Source organism: Vicugna pacos, chromosome 35 (assembly GCF_048564905.1).
Source record: "Vicugna pacos chromosome 35, VicPac4, whole genome shotgun sequence".
Lineage (NCBI taxonomy): Eukaryota > Metazoa > Chordata > Mammalia > Artiodactyla > Camelidae > Vicugna > Vicugna pacos.
In genome coordinates, this window is record NC_133021.1 from 19,459,120 (window position 1) to 19,480,483 (window position 21,364).

Here is a 21,364-nt window from a genome sequence, read left to right on the forward strand (position 1 = left end):
CTGGTTTGTCAACTTCTGTTGTACTTTATTTACATATGATGTTGCAAAGTGTAAAACTAGCAGCCTATAAAAGGCTTGTGTAAACCTACAGATGGGGTCCAGAACTTGAAGTGCTAACTTCCCTGGGCCTGCTGGCGTGATAAACCTGAGTTCTCCAACTCTCCAAGTGCTGCTTGGTCTCTCGCCCAGATCCAGGTTGCTGTCACAACTGAGCTGTAACACATTTTTCTGCAACAAGAGGACCTATAATGACTGCAGGGACAACCGTTCCAGTCTGGGTACAAAGTATCGGGAAAGGCTTCAAGGAGAGGAGGGTGTCCCAGCACATCCTCCTTTTGAGGTCTGGGTCCCCCACCAAGCTCTGTGCGTGGCACATCATGCAAGGGAATGAGTGTGGACAGACGGGTTAACGGGGGGGGGGGGGGGGGGGGGCAGGCCCCTGGCACACTGAGGCACGTTTACATCACAACAGCCCAACCCCAGGGGGTGTGTCAAGTCCTTGTGCCTCATTTACAAGACGAGGAGACGGAAGTGCACAGCAGTCAAGTACTCTGCTCCAAGAAACCTAGCCAGTAAGGTCCCTGTCGTGCCTGGCTCAAGGCCTGCCTTTCCAGCAAGCACTTAATTTCTCCGCGCCTTTGCTGGCTCATCAATAGAAACTCCACTGTCAGAAAAACGTCCACCGCAGGCTGGGGGCCGGCAGCCTGGGTTCATAGTGAGCACGTGATTCCGGACCCCGCTCCGGCAGCCTGTGGGGTAAATGGGCAGAGGGGGCTCCTCTCCTTCGGAGTCAAGCCTGCCAAGCAATGGCCACTGATACGGAGTTCTAACTGGTGAGCCCAGCGGCACAGAGCCCAGCAACACAGCCGGCAGGTGATGTTGTTGCAGGGAAAACAGCTGAGCACAGCAAATATAGCCGCTGACCCAATTCAGTTCCATTCTGTCTTCAAGAAAATAATTGAGTTTAAGTGAATAGGTTTCCCATGTCCCCTCCGGCCTCGGGGAGGGTGGAAAAGGAGAGGGGAGACAGGAACAGTTCCCTGGGCTCACTGTTGGTTATTTTTGAGTCATTAGGCCTGTGAAAGGTTTCTTTCTTGCCTTGGCAGACAGTGGGGGTTGGACATGGCTGGGAGGTGGTGAGGTGGAGTGAAAACCACACATGGTGGACAGTGAAGATAGTGGTTAAAGGCCTGGCTGACAACGTCTTACGGAGTGGTCCAGTGGGGCCACAGGCTCGTCATCTATGGAATGGGAACACTGTCTCCCCACCATACACCCCTCCCAGAATCACTGGAAAGACCTAATGCAGGCTAAGCAAACTCAGGACCTTCCAGGGGGTAAAGGAGCCTGGGGTGAGCTGCAGAGGCCAGCTCTCTGCCCTGCAGGAATACAGACCCAGTGCTGCCAGGGCTGTTTTTTCAAGAAAAGCCCAAAATCCAGATTTTTCTGGTGAATGTTTTAGGACTGCTTAAATATCAGGAACAGAATATTTAAAAAAAACACCTTTCTGCCCTACCAGACCCAATGAAACCAGCCTGTGGGCCATGAGCCACCCATGTGCAACCTCCGACTTAATGACAACGCATGTAACACCGTTTAGGATGTGCTGGCGTCCTCCTCCCTGGTTATTGCTTCATAGTTTTCTTTGACCGTGAGGCCAAGCCCAGCCCTACTTCAAGAGGCTAGAGACACCCTCCTGTCCTCAAGATCTCAGGGGAGGAAGGAGGGGCTCCCCCTCCACACACACACACTCTGTGGGCAGGTGGGTGGGGATGTGGGCCTGGTTTTACCCTAGAAATTAGGGATCCTGGGCTCGCCTCCTGCATCGCCCTCAACAACCTATTAGAGTCTCAGCTTCCTCTTTGGCAGAAAGGGAGTTTTTCTGTGATGGCCAAATAAGACAGGGAAATCTTCGAGATAAAGAGTGAGCATGTCAAGTCTCCCCCAGAACAGAAGGAGCACGAAAGTTAGCAAGACCTTGGGTCTTTTTCCCAACTGCCAACTCACGGCTGCGTGAGCCCAGGGAAGTTACCTAACCTCTCTGTATACAGGAGATAAGAATCTCTGGCACACAAAGCTGCTGTGAAGATTAAATGAGATGATGACGGTCAAGTGCCTGGTAGGATGCCTGGCACATAGCAAGGGATCAAAAAAATGACTTGCATTATTATTACTGTTCTTGTTATCTTTAGTGAAAGGCATGCCAGAGAATTCTGACTGGGTGATTACAAGAATGTAGCACAGCCTGGCAAACCTGTTGTTAACAGATGAGGCCACCTATAATTAACACAATCATTACGTGTGCAAATGGTGCGGCTAAGATGCTGGAGAAGGATGTTCTCTGAAGTGTGCTCAAATAACCCCCTCCCCTGGCCGCCCTCCCTCCCCAAATCTTGTTTACACTATTAATTTCATTAGCAAACTTTCCTTTTCATAAAGCAAGACAGAATTTCAAACTAGTATATATTCCAGTCAAAGGGGTTTAAAATCATTTGATGCCTGCTGCCCACTGCAGGGGGCTCTCTGCGGAGGCCCGCGCCCCACCTGAATTGCTTGGGGGGCCCATCCTCATGCTCTTCGGTCAGCCGCAGGCCCGAGGCTGCCACTTACTGTCTCTTTATCTGGTAGTGCAGGCTGAAGACCTCCACTAACTGGCTCCCCTCTGATACGTGGATCTGGGAAGGGGAGAAGGGCGGAGGGGGGTGTCTGGCACGGAGCAGGCACTGTACTCGGAGAGAAGAGGTTCACAGCAGCTTTCATGTGGCTGCTGAGTTCCCTCAGGGCCAGGACATACCACATCAGGCATATCATCGTCCCCATTTTACAGCTGAGAAAACCCAGTCCCAAAGAGAAACTGAGGGAGTAATTTGCTCAAAGTCACATAAATATTAAGTTGCAGAACTGACTTCAAACTTGGGTCAGGTCCATCTACCACCCTGGAGTCCACTCCTCTGGCTCTGCCCTCAAACTGCACTCAGCACAGGCCTCTCTACCTGGAGAGGACAGAAGAAGTTAATAATCCAAAAGTGATCACAGCACCTTCGTGCTGGGAGGGATCAGCAGAGACTGACCCAGGTTCTGAGCTGAAGCAGCTGAGGTTCGGCGGTCCTGTAATTTGCCCGCAGCCCCACAGGCAGGAAGGAGAAGAGCCTAGAACCCAGAGCCTCTCGCCCCCGACGCTGCTTTTACATTTACGTCTTGAAACACGAGACAATTCAACAGTCCTCCTCCCCCTTGGTAGCTGGGTCAGTATAACCATCCCTGCATCCCCTGGGCCCAACACAGACCCAAGACAAAGGATGCTCAGGAAATCTTTGCTGAGCTGAACTATTCTCTTACCAAAAAAAGACAATGCTGAACAGCTGGAACAGTAAGGCCCGCGAAGGAAGATGGGTGGTGTTCAAGGTTATGGGAGATCGGACCATCCTCCGTGGGAGGACTTGGCCATCCTCACCTTGGGAAGGGCCCCTTTCAGAGCATTTCCCTGCTGGGTGTCTGCTCAAGAAGCGGGCAGTTCGCTGACTCTCAGTATTGGAAGAAATGAAACAGAGGTCTTAACAGATATGTTAGCCCCTCGCCTGTCCCCTGCCGGCTCTGACCCTTCCTCACTCCTTCCTTGGCTCCTGAAATTGAGGCTGGGAGAGATGTGTGATTTGCCTGAGCTCTGAAGACTGGGACTTAACACTTCTTTGCTCCTTCAACAAGGCTCTCCCGTCACCCCTCCACACTAGCCAGCTCTCCCACCCCTGCCTCCCAACAACTCCCCACCTCTGGCCCTTAGAAAGGCCCTAAAGGAGCCTTGACAATGATGGTGAGCATGACTGCCCTCTGCCCCTACCACCACAGCCACTTCTGTCTGCCCAGCTAAGCAGGCAGGGTACCTCCTGTGTGTGGACACTCTGCCAGGCTCTTTCCCCTTTAAATTCAAATAATCCTCACAAATATCCCAGGAAGCAGGTACAATGGGATGGAAAATGAAGTCGGACAGGTTAAGTAAGCTGCTCCAGGCTGTGGAGCTGGGAAGTGGTGGATGCAGGGCAGGTGGGCTCGCTCAGGGGCTGCTCGGTGCTGGGACCCAGGGAACTCCCGGGTGGGGGGTCCCCTACCTCCACGTCCTGGTCATGACTGTGACACAATGTATCACCTACCCCTCAGCACTGAATCCTGCCAGGGGTCACTCAGCCCATCCCCCTGCCTCCAGACAAGGCTTCCATCAGCCTGGAGTATGGGCGTGCCCTCAGGACCGAGGCTCAGGGGCCGTCCAGAGCTGCCCAAGCCCAGACAAACCATCTTTCAGAGACCACCCTAAAGCCCTATCCCCACCACCTCCCACCACCGCTTGTCCCTAGTCCAGCAGCCTCCAGGGCTGGGGACTGGAGCTCCTGGCAGCATGGGGGAGGGGCAGAGAGGAGACCCGTTCCCTGGAGGATGAAGGGAAAACAGGGCCGGGCTCTCAACTGCCAGCTTCTTCTTCCTCCTCTGAGACCCACCTCCCGTGGGCAGGGAGCTGCTTCAAAACCACTGCTCAGACCCTCTTAAAAATCCTTCCCACTCCCAGTCACCTTCAGGATCAAGTCCCGCCTTCCCACTGCCCTTTACTCTGTCCCTTGTCACTCCCCAGGCCAACACACACCGCACGTACACAGCAACACAGCCACCAGGCCTACCCGCAGGCCCCGTCCCTCCTCTCCAGGGGGGAACTTCCACCAGCCATCACCTTCACCCTGCGGCCCGACCACCAGCCCCGTGGAGCTGTCCTTGAGCCCCAGTGGAGTCCTCGCTCCCTTCCCTGTCCAACCACAGCCCCTCTAATGTAGAGCCCACTGACCCATCTGCCTCCTCCGGCCAGTGGGAGCCCTTGAGGGCAGAGACTGGGTGTGACCGCCCCTTGCCCACAACACAGAACGTGCCCTGTCTGGCTACAATTTGCTGCACTGGGCTTGCCGGGGTCAATGAGCCCAGATCTAAGGCTAACCTCCAGAAGGGGAGTCTCTTGGAGGCAGACCTGACTATAAGCCCCCCAGCCAGGTCAGGTTAGGGTCTGCCAACTGGCTCTCCCAACCCAGCTCATTAAGGGAACATGGATGGTGCCAGGCCCAGTCTTTCTACGGATGCCTGACAATGGCTGTGTCGAGAAACGCAGGAGATGAAGTCATCGCTCCCAGAAATAGGCTGATTAAGATGTGACAACAACGCAAACAGCAAGGCTGGACACACACACACACACACACTCGCTCTGTCTCCGCATGTGCTTCTCCGCCCTGGGAAGTCAGGCCAGTCCTGAGCTCCTCTGGGAAGCGGAGATCATGCCAGGAACAGAGCCAGGGCAGGGAGCTTGGACACAGGTGACAGAGCCGGCCTCAGGAGCGGGGTGCCCGGGGGCTCTCTCCTTGGGGCTCCCTGTCCTGACCTGCACTGAAGTCCCCGCCCCGCCGCTGGCCCTCTCAGATCCCTCCAGTTTGTTTTCTAACTTTCTCCTTGGCCCACCTTCATCCCTCCCCGGGGTCTAATCCCACCCGCTCCCCGCTTTCAGCCCCCTCACACTTCTGTCCTCTCCTGCAGGGCAAGCCTGCCTAGATTCCAGGAAGGTGGGAGCTGCTACTGGCTGAGACAGGGTTCTGGGCTACAGACACTGGGCTCAGAGCGCGGCTCTGTCCTGCTGCAGCTAGGTGACCGTGAGCGAGTCAGTCCATCTCTCTGAGCTTACCTTCCTCATCTGTGAAGTGCAGATAGCAATGAGCCTATGTCATGGGGTGAGACTAAATGAAATATTTGATTTGTTCATTCACCAACCTTGTATCCGACCCTGTTATGGGGGCTGGAGACACATCAGGGAACAAGACACCAACTGCCTGCTCCCCTGGGGCCTAGAGTCCGGTGTGGGAGAAGTGCGCACACCTGTATGGTAGTGGCAGCTGAACTCAGGTGCTAAAAGGGAACCTGCAGCAGGGCCCTGGCTCGAGGGGATGAGAAGGCTGGGTCTGACAATATTTTTGGATGAAGCATGGAGGGAGGTCACAGAAATCTGGGTGAGGAGTGACCCAGGAAGAGGGAACAAGGGCCAAGGTCCAGGGCTGGGGCACTGCAGGGGTGCAGGACAGGGACAAGTAGGGTAGGTAAAATCAGCAAGGTCGGCAGGAGCTGCCCGTGCAGGGTCCACAGGAAGGGATGAGACGCCACTGGGTGGTGTGCTGTTTGAAGCCTGCTTCAGCCACTGGCAGAGAACGGACCAAAGGGGAGCAGAGTCGGAGAGGGAGACCAGCCTGGGGGTCAGCTGCAGGGTCTGGGTGAGAGGTGCCAGCGGCCTGGCTGCGATGGCACTGGTGGTGGTATGGGAGGCACCCGGCACGTGCCTGGCACAAAGTGAATCCTCAGTACTCGTTCTTGTCCCTGTCCTCGTCACCCTCGACATTCTCGTCACCCCTAACGCTGGCCAGGACTCTGCTGGTCCCAAAGCTGAAAGGCTGTCAGGCAGACCTCAGACGAGCCCTGTGAGGTGGGCAGGGCTCCTCACCCTATTTTACCGATGACCAAGTTCCTTGCTCAAGGTCTCCAGAGCAGCGGCAGGCCGGGCCAGCACTCGGCTGAGCAGGCATATCTCCTCCACGTGTCCCCCAGCCCTGCCCAGGGCCCCGTCCTCCGCCAGCTCTGTGTCCCAATCCACATGGGGCCTCCACCGGGGAAAACATTCGACTCCCAACAGCAGCAGCGCCAGTGCGGCATGTCACAGACTTCCGAGTGCTTTTCTGTCTTCTGTCTCACTTGCCGAGAGGGAGGTACTCCAGGCCCCACTACACGAGAGAAGCGCCCTCGAATCTCCATTTAGGAGCTTTCCTGAGCTAGGCAAGTACTCCACCCTGGGCCTGGCTGCCCCCACTCCCGCCACCCCCGTTTAGCAACCTGGTGAAGAATAAATTAAATGCCAGAGCTCAGCTTATCCATTCTTGCCAAAAGAGAACACTGCGTACCTGTTGCTGTGGGCATGGGAACCTGGCATGGAGACTCTGGGGTGGTGTTTCGCAGAGTAGGATACTGGGTACAAACCCAAAGCCCTAAACCCCGTTCCAGACTTGGGAAGTCAGAATATCTGAGGGAGCGCCACGCACCCAGCCTTTATTAATAGGCACAACAGGTAACTGACATGCATGCCAGTTTCAGAGCTTGCTACTCAGGAGGTGGTGTGCAGACCAGCACTAATCGTGTCACCAGGGACTAGAAATGAGAAGTCTTTCCCACCCATTTGACCTACTGAATCAGGATCTGCATTCAAACAAGATGCCTAGGTAATCCAGATGTCCATTAAAGTGGGGGGAGCCTTGCTCTTGATCATTAGTTCCCTGGTTGGTTGTACACTGGAGTCACCCAGGTCACTTAAACACATGACTGTGGTCTGGGTTCTGCCCCCTGGAGATCCTGACTTAACTGGTCTGGAGGGTGACCTGAGCACACAAATTTTTTAAAGTTCCCCAGGTGATTCTAATGTGTAGCCAAGATGGAGGACCACTGCTTTTAGGTGGTGACCAAGATGCATCCTAGCAGAAGGAAGTCGGTGTGTTGAATGGATTTTGAAACTCATAGAAGGGACAATAATCTGAAGACAGAGTTCTTTGGATTGAAGAAGCAGGACCACAGAGAGAAAGAAAAGTATATCTATTTTTAAGTTCCAGAAAGGACTGGTTTGGAAAACCACGAAACAGGCCATGGAGGAGGAGTACATAGATCTTACTTCAGCATGCCACCCAGTCACCTTTGGGGGGAAAAGAGGGCTTCTGCTACTTCTCAAGCCAAACCCAAGAAGACTTCAACCCTCTTACATGCTGGAGTAACAGACATCTAGGTGGAAAATAAACAATAGCTAGAGGAATAATCTAGGATATGCCCAAAGGCAATCTCAGAAACTGAAAGATCCCAACCTGCGAGTATTCGAGTCCCAACCGTGGCATAGAAGCGCTTGCTGAGAGTGAACCAGAAGAAACCGAAACAGGACAAGGAGGACCCAGACACATGGAACTTCTGGGTAGTGGCCACTAAGTGGACCACTGAATTAAGCACAGAAGCTCAAGCATCACGTCAAAGATCATGAGATACTGAGGCCAATAACTACGGATGATGCTCTTGGACCAGGTGCCCCTTTCTCCACCCCTGGACAACAGGCACCCCCTTCACTATTCCATTCCTTGGGAGAGTGGCCACAGAGGGAGGAAAGAGAGAGTCTTGATGAATACTTCCCCAAATGACATTAAGTCTGAATCTAGAAGTGACTGCAAAGATTAAGGTTTTCCACCATCATGGAAATGGAGGCTTTGAGAGTTACATGGAATTCACTTATAGAAAAATGAGGAAGGTTCCGTGTCTAATTCCTGTATTATGCATGCAAATTTCAAATTGGCTACACTGGCTAACAGAATCTGGTCACCTGCCTGCCTATAAGGCAGTTTTCCTATCATTAGACTCCTGGAGACTTGGTGTCAAGATAGAAAGCCTTCTTTGAATGGCACTCTTTCACAAGAAGATGGGATCAGGGAAAATTTTGCAAGATTATGAAGCTCAAGACATCTATATTTGAGAGGCAGAGTTGGGACCAGAACTCAGGTCTACCAAGTATGATGTCCAGACGAATTCTGAAAGCCTCAAGGCTATCTTGAGAAAGGGTGATGGAAAAATTCAACTAAGTGGCATTAATAGTCCTACCTTAGTAAAGAGCATTCACTTTACATACAGATGGATATACTGCATTAATGTCATTGGTTACTATAAATTGAATCAGCCTCAATGCATAAAGCTGTTGACTAGTGAATGGCCTCACATGACTTTTCTCTGATTGTCAAGAAGGCATGAACAAGAGGTAATTAAGAGGTGACTAATTACTGACATTGTACCTAATTTAGCTTCTCCTTGTCTTACTCCTTTATCCAACTCCCTGGAGGGAACATTCCTTGAGAGAACAGTTGTTTCACATTCCTCTTCTTCCTTGCCCTTATTTAGAAGTCTTCAGAGAAAGTTGATGGACTGGCTATACATTCTCTATTTCCTTTCCCTTGTGGAAGGCATGGCCATTCTCTGTCAAGTTCCCTGGTACTAAGGGAAGACTATGATGGACGTAAGGAATAGTACTAACTTTCTAAAATAACTGTTTCTCTAAAATTGCAACTCAGGAGTTGAATGGTGACTAATGATTTCATTAATTATCCTGCCATATTTGGGGAAGAAATCATAGGGGATTTCATTTTGGGATTATTTAAAATAGAATAGATTATGTATGAGACACTCCCCCTCAAAAAAAGCCTAATCATCATTGATTAGGTTAGTATAATATAACCTAAGAAAATTAATTTAACTAGATGCCCTTGAAAATGCCACGGGTAGAACACATTCCTATACAACATAATACTAAACCCGCTTTGAGCCCACTACAATGTCTATGTGAATGCCATGAAAAACTTCTGGCAAATTTGTAAGAATAAGCTGCAGTAACCTTTTTGCTTAATTCCAGAGGGGAAGAGAAAGTTGAAGGATTGAAATTAGTCATGTATATTTAGTCAGTTAGTTTACTGAATGCTCCCTGAAAACAGGAAAAAAAAAGCTTTACATATGGAAAATACTCAATTAGGGAATGGGTGATGGAGGAGACAAAGTTTCAATAAATAGTTGAAGCTGTCAGTTAACTATTAATGATTTGTAAGTATTTATTGAAACCATCTTATAAGTAACCAACATAAAAGTGAAAACTGAACCACAAAGCCAAGAAGTCTAATGTTCTTTGCTAAAATCCCTGATTACTGAAACAATCCTTTAAAACAGCACTGTGTGCACAAAACATGAATTACCTCACTGTGCTTTACGGATTTCTACTGAACTCTCTACATGAATTAGGCGATCAAGAATAGTCTGTGATCTATATCATGGACCAGTTCTTTTTGCTTCACTTTAAAAAACGTCAGCCTATCTTTGGAAAACCCCCAAATGTGGCTGGAAAATATTTATGCTCCAAAACCGTGAGCTTTATGACACAAATGTTGAAGTGCAGAAGTTAATTCATAGGCACTATGTGCTCAAAAGGGAATTACAGGGTTAAAATAAACTGCTCTAAAAGGGATCTGATGCAAGCTGTCTTTGTCAGTGGAGAACAAATTACTGAGGGGTTTCAAATAAAAACTTTTATTGCCCAATTGATAAGTTTTATATCCAGTGCAGTTTTTAAAAAGCCACCTTGCTTCTTTTAACATCATTTCTTGGCAGGAAAGGGAGTGTTTGTTTTGTCTGTCTTCAAAGTCTCATGAAAGTTGCTCTGGAATCTTACCCAAAGAATCTATGCCACATTTAAGCTTGGCTGTAGCCTGGACAAGAGAACTGCTCACACATGATGCATTTTCCAGAGAATGGCTCCTTCCAGGAAGTGGACTCTCTCATGGGAAAAGAAAGCAAACCTTACCTGGGTAATCATTCTTGTCTATGTCTGAATCGCCTCTTAAAGTAAAGCCAAATCCAGAAGGGACAGCCTGTGAGGCCCAGACTCCTTGAAGAATCTGGGAAGCCTTGATGTTTAAGCCATTCTTGTTCCCGTTGTAAATGAGCACGTTGCCTCTCTGATCCTTGCCTGCAAAGGGTGCACCAATGGCAACATCTACAAACAGAGACACATAAACATTTTTTTTTAATAAAGAAGAATGTCTTAGACATAGAATGCAGTATCATCAAAGAGCAGTACCATGCAGCCCAAAAAGCTTATTAAGTTTTCCATGAAAATCTGTAGCGCTGCAGCAAGAGTCAATTATTTGCCATCTTTTATGCATTCAAGAAATATTTACCAAGGGCCTACTCTGTGTTGGGTACAGTGAGTACAACAATGAACCTGACACTGCTTTTAGGAAGTTTATATTCTAGAGCAGGTCACGGACAACTTGAATAAAGAAATCATCAAGACGATAGAAGGCAACAAATGCTACATGGAGAATCTTAAAAATATTGATATGGTGCAGTGACTGGATTGTGATTTTAGATTCCATGGTCAGACAAGGTGTCTCTAAGGTCCATCTTGAAACTGAAATCTGGGAACATGATGGAACCAACCAGGTGGAATCAGAGGGGCGAGTGTTTCCAGCAGAAGGAGTTACTGTGCAAAGGCCCAAAGATGGAGGGAGCCTGGCAGTCAGAGGGTGGTCTACATGGGAACCTAGTGAGTGACAAGGAGGAAGAGCTGGCACAGACCACCAGGCTGGTAGACCAGATGAGGCTCCTCTGCAGTGTACGTTAGAGATTCTTGTTAAAAGAAATAACCTTCTCCATGGTGTTGCAAATGGCATTATTTTAATTACTTTATGGCTGAAAAGTAAATTTAAATTACCTTATAGATTTTTTCATGTAAAGGAAAAAAGAAAAGAAATAACCTCTTTCACAAAGACTATATCCTTGAATGATGATGTCACCCATGATACAGGCAACACCCATTTCACAGCTAAGGACTCTGGGAAACCAGACAGCGCTCTTACGTCTGACTCCTACTTAAACACAGCACTGAATGCAAACCACCTTCCAAATATTGTGCTCACCAGGATTGTTCTAAATACGACACATAACTACTGAAATTTACATGAAAAAGAGCACCAGAAACACGATACCCAACAGCCCCACACCGCAGACCGCAGTATGTGTCCTCGTTTTGGTTTTCATCTGTTTGTAAGCCTGATAAGACTGTATAAATTGTGAACCAATTTTCACTACATAAAAGGATCATAAATCCACTTTCATTTAACAGGTAAGGATGAACAGCCTAAAAACTCAGACTGTTGTAGAAAGTAAAGATATGGTCATCTGGTAGGTCGAAAGAGGCACCTTCTTCACATCTGAGTCAGTGAGCTTACATGTGCCTCTCAATGTAATTCCATTTGGGCATTATTTTACCTACTTAATACTCAAGGACACCAAGGCTCCAAGCAGCAGAGCCCATTTTAAATCATTAGAAATGTTTCTCTTAGCTCTTAAAAACAGCATTAACAGTTCAGGAGAAAATAAAAATAGAAGAAAAGAGGATGAAAAAGATGACTCCACAGATAACTTAGCATCATTTATTTCCTTTGGGGCTCAGGAATAGGGCAGTTTTTGAAAGCAACAAATCAGACAAAGATGAAATTGTCTTTAAAAAATTTCCCTGGAACCATAAGCCTTTAATGTGCATTCATGTTTTATGGTACTTTAAAAATTACTAACCATACATTGCTGAGACATAGTTTTTTTTCAAAGAAATCATACAAAGTATAAAGTATGTGCCCCTTGCCAAAGGTACTAATGAATACTTTGATTTGATAGCAATACTCCTTAAGCTATTTTATTGATGCAAATTCTTATTACTCCTTCAAACTTCAAGAAACTCACTATACCCGGCTTCTTAATTTAAAGGTCCTAAAAAGTGTATGCAAAATTTTGTGTGAGCTGGCATATACCTTCTGAGGAGAGGCGCTTAGAAGGCATTCATTAATTCTTACCTTAAAGAACCACAATCCTAAACTAAGAATTTAACACTACTTTATGACAATGAAGGTAGTTTTAAGCTGACGTTTATAGACCAGTTAAAATTCAGCATAACTCATACATAACCCATTTGGATTACTCAGAAGGCAATATATTTACTAATATACCAACATATATTTATTTGTTTTGACCCTGTTCATATAGAAGAATCTCTGGTTCTCTTCAAGTCAGTAATCCAAACATCAGGTTTAAAAATAATTGTTGCTTAATTCAGAGTTGTTATAGGACACCCTAAATCAATGGAGAAAATTTCCATGTAACATCTATGTTTGCCAAAACTAAATAAAGTTTAAACTGCCCTAGGATTTTTGGATAGTTTATTAAAGACCAATCATAAGAGCGGTACCACACACACAATTGTGAAGTCTGTTGTTTCTTTCATGTCACAGTAACATAAAATTGTGGCACATTGAGTAATATCCATGCATTGGTGTAAATTACCATTGTATCCATCTTGGTTCAGGTCTCCTAAGTGTGCCACAGCACTACCAAATCTCCCGAAAATCTCAGTGCCTGTGAGGACCTGTGGGTCCCTGAAGACAAGCTCGCTCTCTTGCAAATACAGGTAAACTTGCCCTACTTCTCTAGGGTTGCTCTCAAATTCTCGTTCCATAAAGAGAGGTGCCCCAATCAATATGTCATCCAACCTGCAGGGAACAAAGAGAGAAGTCAGCATGCTGGCAGACATGAGATCATTTTCAGTAGATTTCTAATCAATTAGATTAGTGCGTTTCCATTGGCATTTTTCCTTTTCCAAGGGACATTTTACAATCGTCATTATTTCTTTCACTGCTTTGTTATGTGTAAGGAATAGAATGCCGTAACAAAATAAGAGTTGTTAAACCGTCACATTGAATTTTTTAGCTATGTTAAAAAATAGTTTAAGAAAACCACAGATACTGCATCCTTTTTGGCTTTTTAATGATTTTCCACAAAACGTAGTCATACAAGTAAAACATATCAAAAAGACCTAAATACGCTTTTCTAAATGTAGATGAGAGTTTGTCTACAATTTATACAACTGTGCATTTATATTATGAAGTTTTCTTGCAGTAATAAGGTTTAACATAAATTTTGTCTTCCTCTTGTTACCTCCGTTTAAATAAAACAGAGGCCAGAGAAGGTTACTGTACCGACTAGAAAGATAGAAAACAACATTTTCCTCCCAAATGCAGATTTATAGTTTTTCTTTGTAAATATAGATAGATATTATAGCAGGAAACTGGTAGATAATTTTTCAGGTTGAAAAAAATTCAAGAAAGAGATAGCAAGTGGATTGCTACATTTAGGTAAAACATTCCCTTAAAAATGTTCCAAATGCATTTACTTGCCATGCTTCTGTGCTCTAGGCCAAAAGGAGAGCAGAGATTGGGGCTGTTCCAAGTCTCTGGCTTTCCCTGGGAGGAATCGCATTGCCTCTCTTTCTTTTATTATTATTGTCAGTATGAAGAGGCATTTGTTAAATACCTAATTGTGTGTGCTGCTGCCTTGTAGTTCAAAGGCGTCTAAAACCACTGGTTCTTTAGTGCAGAGATTGAGCTGGGCCATTTGCTCATTCTCTAAAGAAAGAACAAAGCCATATAATTGGTCCCTGAGGGTATGAACAGGACATGGGACTGACATATTGACTCACTCCATTTCTCACTGCCAACACTGCAGAGCTCTAGAAATGCGAAAATATTTGACCTATCGTTGTAAAAGATTAGCACATCCATGGAATCTTTGGATTCTTGGAGAATTATGACAGCACTGATTTATCTTCTTAGAAATGTATTTCCCTAGATATTTAAGTGTAAGTCTTCTAAAATGTTCTAAATGCCAAAAAAGGAGACAGACATTTGTTCTTAATTAATAATTGTGTTCTCATGAAGTTGAGAGACAGTGATCTTGGATTCATTTGGTTCAATGTGCCTTGTAGAATATTTTGCATTTAGTGTCAATATTTTATATTAGCAACACCACTTAAGAGACACAGTATATATTGTTGTTTAGGCTGGTGTTTTTACATCTTCATTTGCAACTCATTAGTGGATTGTGAAATCAGTGTAATGGATCTTGATGAGCAATTTTAAAACACAAAATAGAATACAATAGAAAATATCACAGTGAATGTGTTACACATAATAAGGGTAAATATTACTTCCACGAACTGTTGTGTGTAGTGGGTTGCAATATCAAACGTATTTCTGATTATGAACCCACAAGGCCAAAAAATCAGCAGAAAGCCACTGCAGTAGGCTATGTGTGCTATTACACTATTTCAAAGTATATTTATCACAACCTTTTTTTGAATATACCCAATTCAAATTTAAAGTTTAACAATATTGGTAAAGACGTTTAACACTGACATCCTGAAAAAGTAGTTGTGTTAGCAGGCTGGATGCCATTCTAAGAATATGTAACATATATAAAATATATAATATTATATACATTTAATCTCAAAAAAGAACAATGATGAATAAGTAATATTAATGAGGTTGTCACTAAAAACCATCTTCTCTGGGTCATGTTGGTGGTTTGGATGAGATCTAAGTGATTATGTAAAAGCATTTTATAAAAGTAGAATATATACACTAAATTTCATCATATCTGAAATGTCTAATGTTTAAGCAGTTTTCTTTAAATTTCTGTGTAGCATTCACACAGGTTTTATTTGTATTTCTTTTTTATGCCTAAATCCACTCTAATAATATAATACAATGCAAAGTGCAACTTCTCATCCTTCATGTGCTCTTTGAGATAAAACATTAGCATAAATATAGGGATAGAAAGAGAGGGAGGATAAGGGAACCCATCTATGAGAATTCATTATGAAGAATCTGAATTCAAGTTTTCTGCAGCCAAACGGTGTTTCATATGTTATATGTAATAATTGTTATATGTAATAATTAACACATAAATTTCATGTTTCTTTTTTCCCAGTAGTCCATTCTGCATGTTAATGCCTTGAACTGATTTTCAGAATGTAGTTATTTATTAAGAGAATACAGGTTAGAAAACTGTATAGTAGAATTGATATCTCATCAATTTAATTGTTTTTATGATAGGCGAGAACTAACATAGCTTGTCATTTATGTTACTAAAATCAACTTAATTTGCAACTTATGTTTTAGTTTTCTAGATTTTCTACTTAACTGAATCATTAACGATCTCTCCTCTATGAGCAAACACACTTGGATTAAATCTAGCACCAAAACTTAGTTACCCAAAGCTGCTTCTTTTCAAGTAAATTTTCTCTGAAATGCTCTCAAGTTAACTAACTGCTAAGAATCTCTTTAAATTTAGTTCCTTTTGGCCCTGCAGTGGCTAGAAACAATCCAGTGAATTAAACCGTAATTCTGTAAATTTGTGAAGTAGTATTAATACTATAAAGTTCAAAAAGCTGTAAGAAAATAAAAAACAGATTTGCTTGCTTAGGTCCAAGAGGAAAATACTACTCCCTTTGTTGTTAATTTTGTCCAGAAATTCGTAACAGAGTTTATATTGAAAGACTCTGTAGCTCTGGCTATTTTAAGATTAACTGGTGAAGTTAATTTCACCAGCTTGTTTATAGTTTCAAAACAGGCACAGGCTTGACAATATCATCCGCAACCAGCGTTCTCGCAACTGTTTGTTCTAAATTTTGGCGCCCACTCCTAACACCTGGACATTTTTTCTGATTATAAAAAAAAAAACCACTGGGGACACTCCCACCAGTTTATTTATTTTGTTGCAATACTTAATGACATTGTCTTTTTTTTCCCCCTGATGTTGAGTTTTGGAGCATCTGTAGGGATTTTGCTTTTGTTGCATGGCGGATGCAGAGGATGACATACCCTGTCGAAGGATGTTCACTAGGTAGCCTCGTGCACAACATTACTTAATTATCTCTCTGATGGAGAAAGAAAAGTCTGGTTCAATCCCACAGAACTTGGGAGTCTTAACTTCTGAACCACGAACTAGCTGAGTGATGCTCTTCATCCTATTCTGAGTAACTGCACAACATCCACTTAGGGCCAGAGCTTAAAAGGAAACAGGCTATTTTTTTTTTTTAAAGGATATTGAGAAATGAGAAATTGGGTAAACAATGGGAATTAAATCTCAATTCTAGGATGGAACTCTGCTGGGTGATTAATGCTCATGTATAATTCCTCCATCACTGATAAATGCTGGAAAAGCTAGAAAGGGCTTTGTGAATTAAAAAAATCGTAGGAGTTACAGACTCTGTAAAATTATTTATGAGTTAAACTAATGACTAGGTAAAATGCAGAAGACTAGTATGGCTATTTTTAATATAATCAAACAAACTGATTTTTCTTATATGCCATGCTGCTAAAAACCATTCATAATGGAATTTTTTAATCAGTCAAGTTGTTTTTAGCAACACTAAAGACAATCTTAAAGTTCTTTGGGTGAAAATAACTGAAATTATGCTCTTATATTTGTATAAAATGAAAGTCTGACCTCGTTTATAAAAATAATGAAAACTAATAAAATGCACATTTAATAAACAGATTCTCATCAACAGCTAAAACAGCAAAAACTTAAACACACGTTACTCTTCTATCACAACCCTTATTGAAAGTCATTGAAATCTATATGTATTCTGTACGTATGTGTATATGTATACCTATATACACATGTATATATACAGATAATATCTATGTTTTTATGTATATGTAGTCAGATATAGATAGATCTACATGTGTATATATATGTGGAATCTAAAATGAAAATTCAGAGAAGCAGAGAGTGGTGCTTACCAGGAGTGGAGATGTCAGGGAAATAGGGAGATACTGGTCAAAGGGTACAAAGTTGCAGCTAGGCAGGATGCATACATTCTAGGGATGCAGCATACAGCACAGTGGCTACAGTTAATAATACTGTATTACATACTGGAAATTTGCTAAAAGAATAGATTTTGGGAGCTCTTACTGTGCACGCACACATACACATATATGCACACAAAAGGTAACTATGAGACAGATGGACCACATGGTTGGATGGTTGGTTGGATATAAACCAATCACACAGATGAATATGTTCATGTGATTGAATGTAGTGATCATTTCACTATATATATGTACACCAAAACATACTTTAAGCTTTAAATATATACAATTTTTATGTTAAAATATTTAAAAGGTTACTGAATTTCTTCAGTGACAAGTATACTAATCTATCCTGGTTTCCCAATTTTTAAAAGTAAGTATAAAAACAGACAAAAAAAGTAAGTGAGAGGCACATTAGTCATTTTACTCACTAGGTTGAAAATTCTTAATCCTTACAGATTATAGACCCTTGAAGACTGAGATTATATATATATATATTATATATATATATATATATATATATATAATATATTATATATATATATATTTCCTACTAGGTGTTTTTTAGAGCTTTGTAAAGAGCTCTCTGTATACAGAGAATACAGAAAAAATTTCTGTAGAGCAAGTCAGCAGAAGTTCTGTAAACTAATTAAGGTCTTCCCCTACTTAATGTGTGCTCTTGAGCAATTCACTTAACTTCTGTCTCATTTTCCTCACTGGTGAATTTTAGATAGTTTCACTGGATTGTAGTATGGATAGTCCCATGTTATTATACATATTACACACAAAGGCATTTTGAGAGAAAAAAAAAAGCATGGTCTGCTAATAATTAATGATCAAATTTTGCTGTTTAATGGCATATTAGGTTCTACCATTGTTTCAGTGGAGAAGGGACATTTCTGCCTTGGAAACTGCTAACCAACTGGGGAGACCCAATATGTCACACCCAGGAAAACTATATGAGATAGCGATTTATGTTTGCTGCAAATCTTATACATCCTGAGGGTCCCTGCTAGAAATCTGGTCTGGAATTGAGAATGACAGAAGTGTTATCTCAAAATGAGGCCACGTGCACCCTGACATGGAACCATCACAGCAGCTTAGGAAGAATCACTGACACGTGCATGATGTGCTGCCTTCCTTTTCTCGTTCTGCTAAGATTTCTGGGATTACAGGTTTATGTCTCTGTCCTGATGGGTTGCTTTGTACCTTCCCTGGGGATGAATATCCTGCCATGGAGGTGAGGATACTGGCTGTCACTATAATTAGTGGTTTTCGGGCCCCGTCCTGGGATCAAGTATAAACCTAGAAACCCAAGATGCCTTGTTTTCCCTATTTGTGTCTTACTTGAAAGCTAACAATATCAAATTATTGTTCTAGAAACACAAGTGTGCAAAGATGATGACAAATTATATCTGCATTATTGTAATCTCAGACTTCATGTGAGCTATCTTTACGTGGGATAAAATACAGATTCCAGAGTATACACATTTATTATAGGACCTTGAAATGTACATAGCATCTAATTAATTAAATTAGCAATTTAATTAGCATCTAATTAAATTAGCAATTACAATAGTAATTGAGCAGCAAATAATATACAGACTGAGAATCCATATGTATTTTTTCTTTAAGAATGTCAATATTAAGATAATAGATGCATTTGATTCAAAGCATTCTACAGAATTCAGAATATATTGCCTAAGAAGAAGAAATAATGTGCACAGCAATTTTTTGAGAACGTCAAGAAAAACAAATTATCACTGGAAAATTCCTGTGTTTGTTACTACCATGCTGTTTTGATCACAAGAAACCAATGAGGTCCTTTATTCACAAGGTTTCTTTTGTGACACTGGGGGAAAGTTGAAAGGATTCAAAAGGGAGTGAACTATGGAAGGAAACACACTGGGTGATTTGTGCCCTATAAAATACTGCCTGGCTCCCAGGAGAGAAGCCTGGTGGGTGATGTGTTACTATCTATTGGGAGAAATGTGTCTATACTTATTCTGAGGGCCACTGTCAGAATTTTTGTTTTCGCTAAAGAATGGGCTTCCTAAATCTGGACAGTATGCCATGTTTTGGACTCAAGTTCATCCTCTGCCATTTTCTCTCCAAATGGCTAAAAGGCTTTGATGATAAATACAGCCCACACGGGTTACACATTTTCAAGATGATTCTATTTGTTACTTTCTTTTCACAACTCAGAGAGCTGAAGATGAAAGCAACTTCATTATACATTATCTGCATCCAGAATAAGATTACATTCACATATACCTTCAAAATAAACCCAGAAACAGACTCATATAGAAAACAAACATGGTTACTGGGGTAAAAGGGGATGGGAAGGGATAAATTAAGAGTTCAAGATTTGCAGATACTAATTACTGTATATAAAATAGAGAAACAGTAAGTTTCTTCTGTATAGCACAGAGAACTGTATTCAATATTCAACTGTATTCAATAGTAAGCTATAATGAAAATGAATATGAAAACAAATATATGTATGTATATGTATTACTGAAACATTATGCTGTACACCAAAAATCGACATAATATTGTAAACTGACTATACTTCAATAAATAAATATTTTTTTTTCCAGCTACTGCTCTGGTCCAAGCCACTGTCATACCTCACCTGGCTTATCTCAGTGGGCTCCTGGAAGGCCTCGTGGCCATCAAGACTCAATAAACAGAGCCTGCCCACTAAAAGTGAAGTGGGAGCAGGCCACTGCCTTGCTTAGAAGCCTCCAATGGCTCTCAAGATCATGTGTCTTTCTTGGAAACAGACTCATTCTATCTGTGGCAGAGGCTGCATGGCACCATGTAAAGCAGTTTGGAGTAAATGCAGTGGCTCACAAAACTTCATAATCCCACTCCCCACTGTCATCTCTCCAAGCCTCTTTGATATTCCTTGAACTTGCCAGCAGCTGTCACCTCCTCTGGGAATCTGAACACCCTTCCCTGGATATTATCATGTTTTGCTCCCTCACCTAACCTAACACCAAGGCCTTCCCTATTTACCTGATTAAAAATTGCATCCCTCCCAATTTTTCCTATCCCCTTTTGTTTTTGTATATATTTTTTTAAGTTTCATTAATAGACTTCATTTTTCAGAGCAGTTTTAGGTTCAAAGCCAAAATGAGCAGAAAGTACAGACACTTCCCATACATCTCTGGCCACAAGCACAGCCTCCCACACGGTGAACATCCCACACCAGATGGTACATTTGTTACAACTGATAAACCTGCACTGACACCTCATAATCATAAAGTCTGCAGATTACACTTGGGTTCACTCTTGCTGGTGCACATTCTATAGGTTTGGAAAAATGTATAATGCCACAAATCCACCATTGCAGTACCATACAGAGTAGTTTCACGTCCCTAAAAACCCTCTGTGTTCCACTCAACTCATCCCTCTTTTCACCACTAACAGCTGGTAACCACTGGTCTTTTAACTGTCTCCATGGTTTTGCCTTTTCTCTCCAAAGTGGAATCATAAACTATGAAACTTCTTCATACTAGCTTCTTTCACTTAACAATATGCATTTAAGGTTCTTCCATGTCTTTTTATAGCTTGATAGCTCATTTCTTTCTGGCGCTGAGTGATATTCCATTGTCTGGATGTCCCACAGAATACTCATACATTTACCTGGTAAAAGACATCTTGATTGCCTTCAGCCCTTCTGTTTTCATTTTTTCCCTCCATAGTGCTCATCACCATCTAACATATTCTTGGCTTGACTCGTTTATTTTTGGTATGTAGCTCCTACCTCAACTACAGTATAACCTTCGTGAGGGTGGAGGTTTCCGTACTATACAGAGGTCACAGCTAACGCCTATTATGATGTATCTAAAGTGCTTAGCCTGTATCTTGGAACATAGTTAAGATTCTTCAGCTATGTGCTTCTTACAAAAACGTGAGGTCCATGAAAGCAGAGACCTATTCTGCCTTATTCACTGCGATATTCTGGGCACCCAAAAAAGTGCTGGCACACTGTAGGGGCTCCAGCAATTTATTGCATG

At 43.1% G+C, this 21,364-nt stretch overlaps 1 protein-coding gene across 2 annotated transcripts in view; it reads right to left on the reverse strand.

Moving 5' to 3' along the window:
* ITGA8 (integrin subunit alpha 8) overlaps positions 1 to 21,364 on the reverse strand; it is a 173,623-nt gene that overhangs the window by 110,391 nt on the left and 41,868 nt on the right. For both annotated transcript variants that reach the window (XM_072954988.1, XM_072954989.1), the window contains exons 12-13: positions 12,970 to 13,175; positions 10,433 to 10,624 (exon numbers count right to left, since the gene is read on the reverse strand). In XM_072954988.1, the coding sequence (XP_072811089.1) occupies positions 10,433 to 10,624; positions 12,970 to 13,175 (398 nt within the window). The remainder of the gene's footprint in view (positions 1 to 10,432; positions 10,625 to 12,969; positions 13,176 to 21,364) is intronic.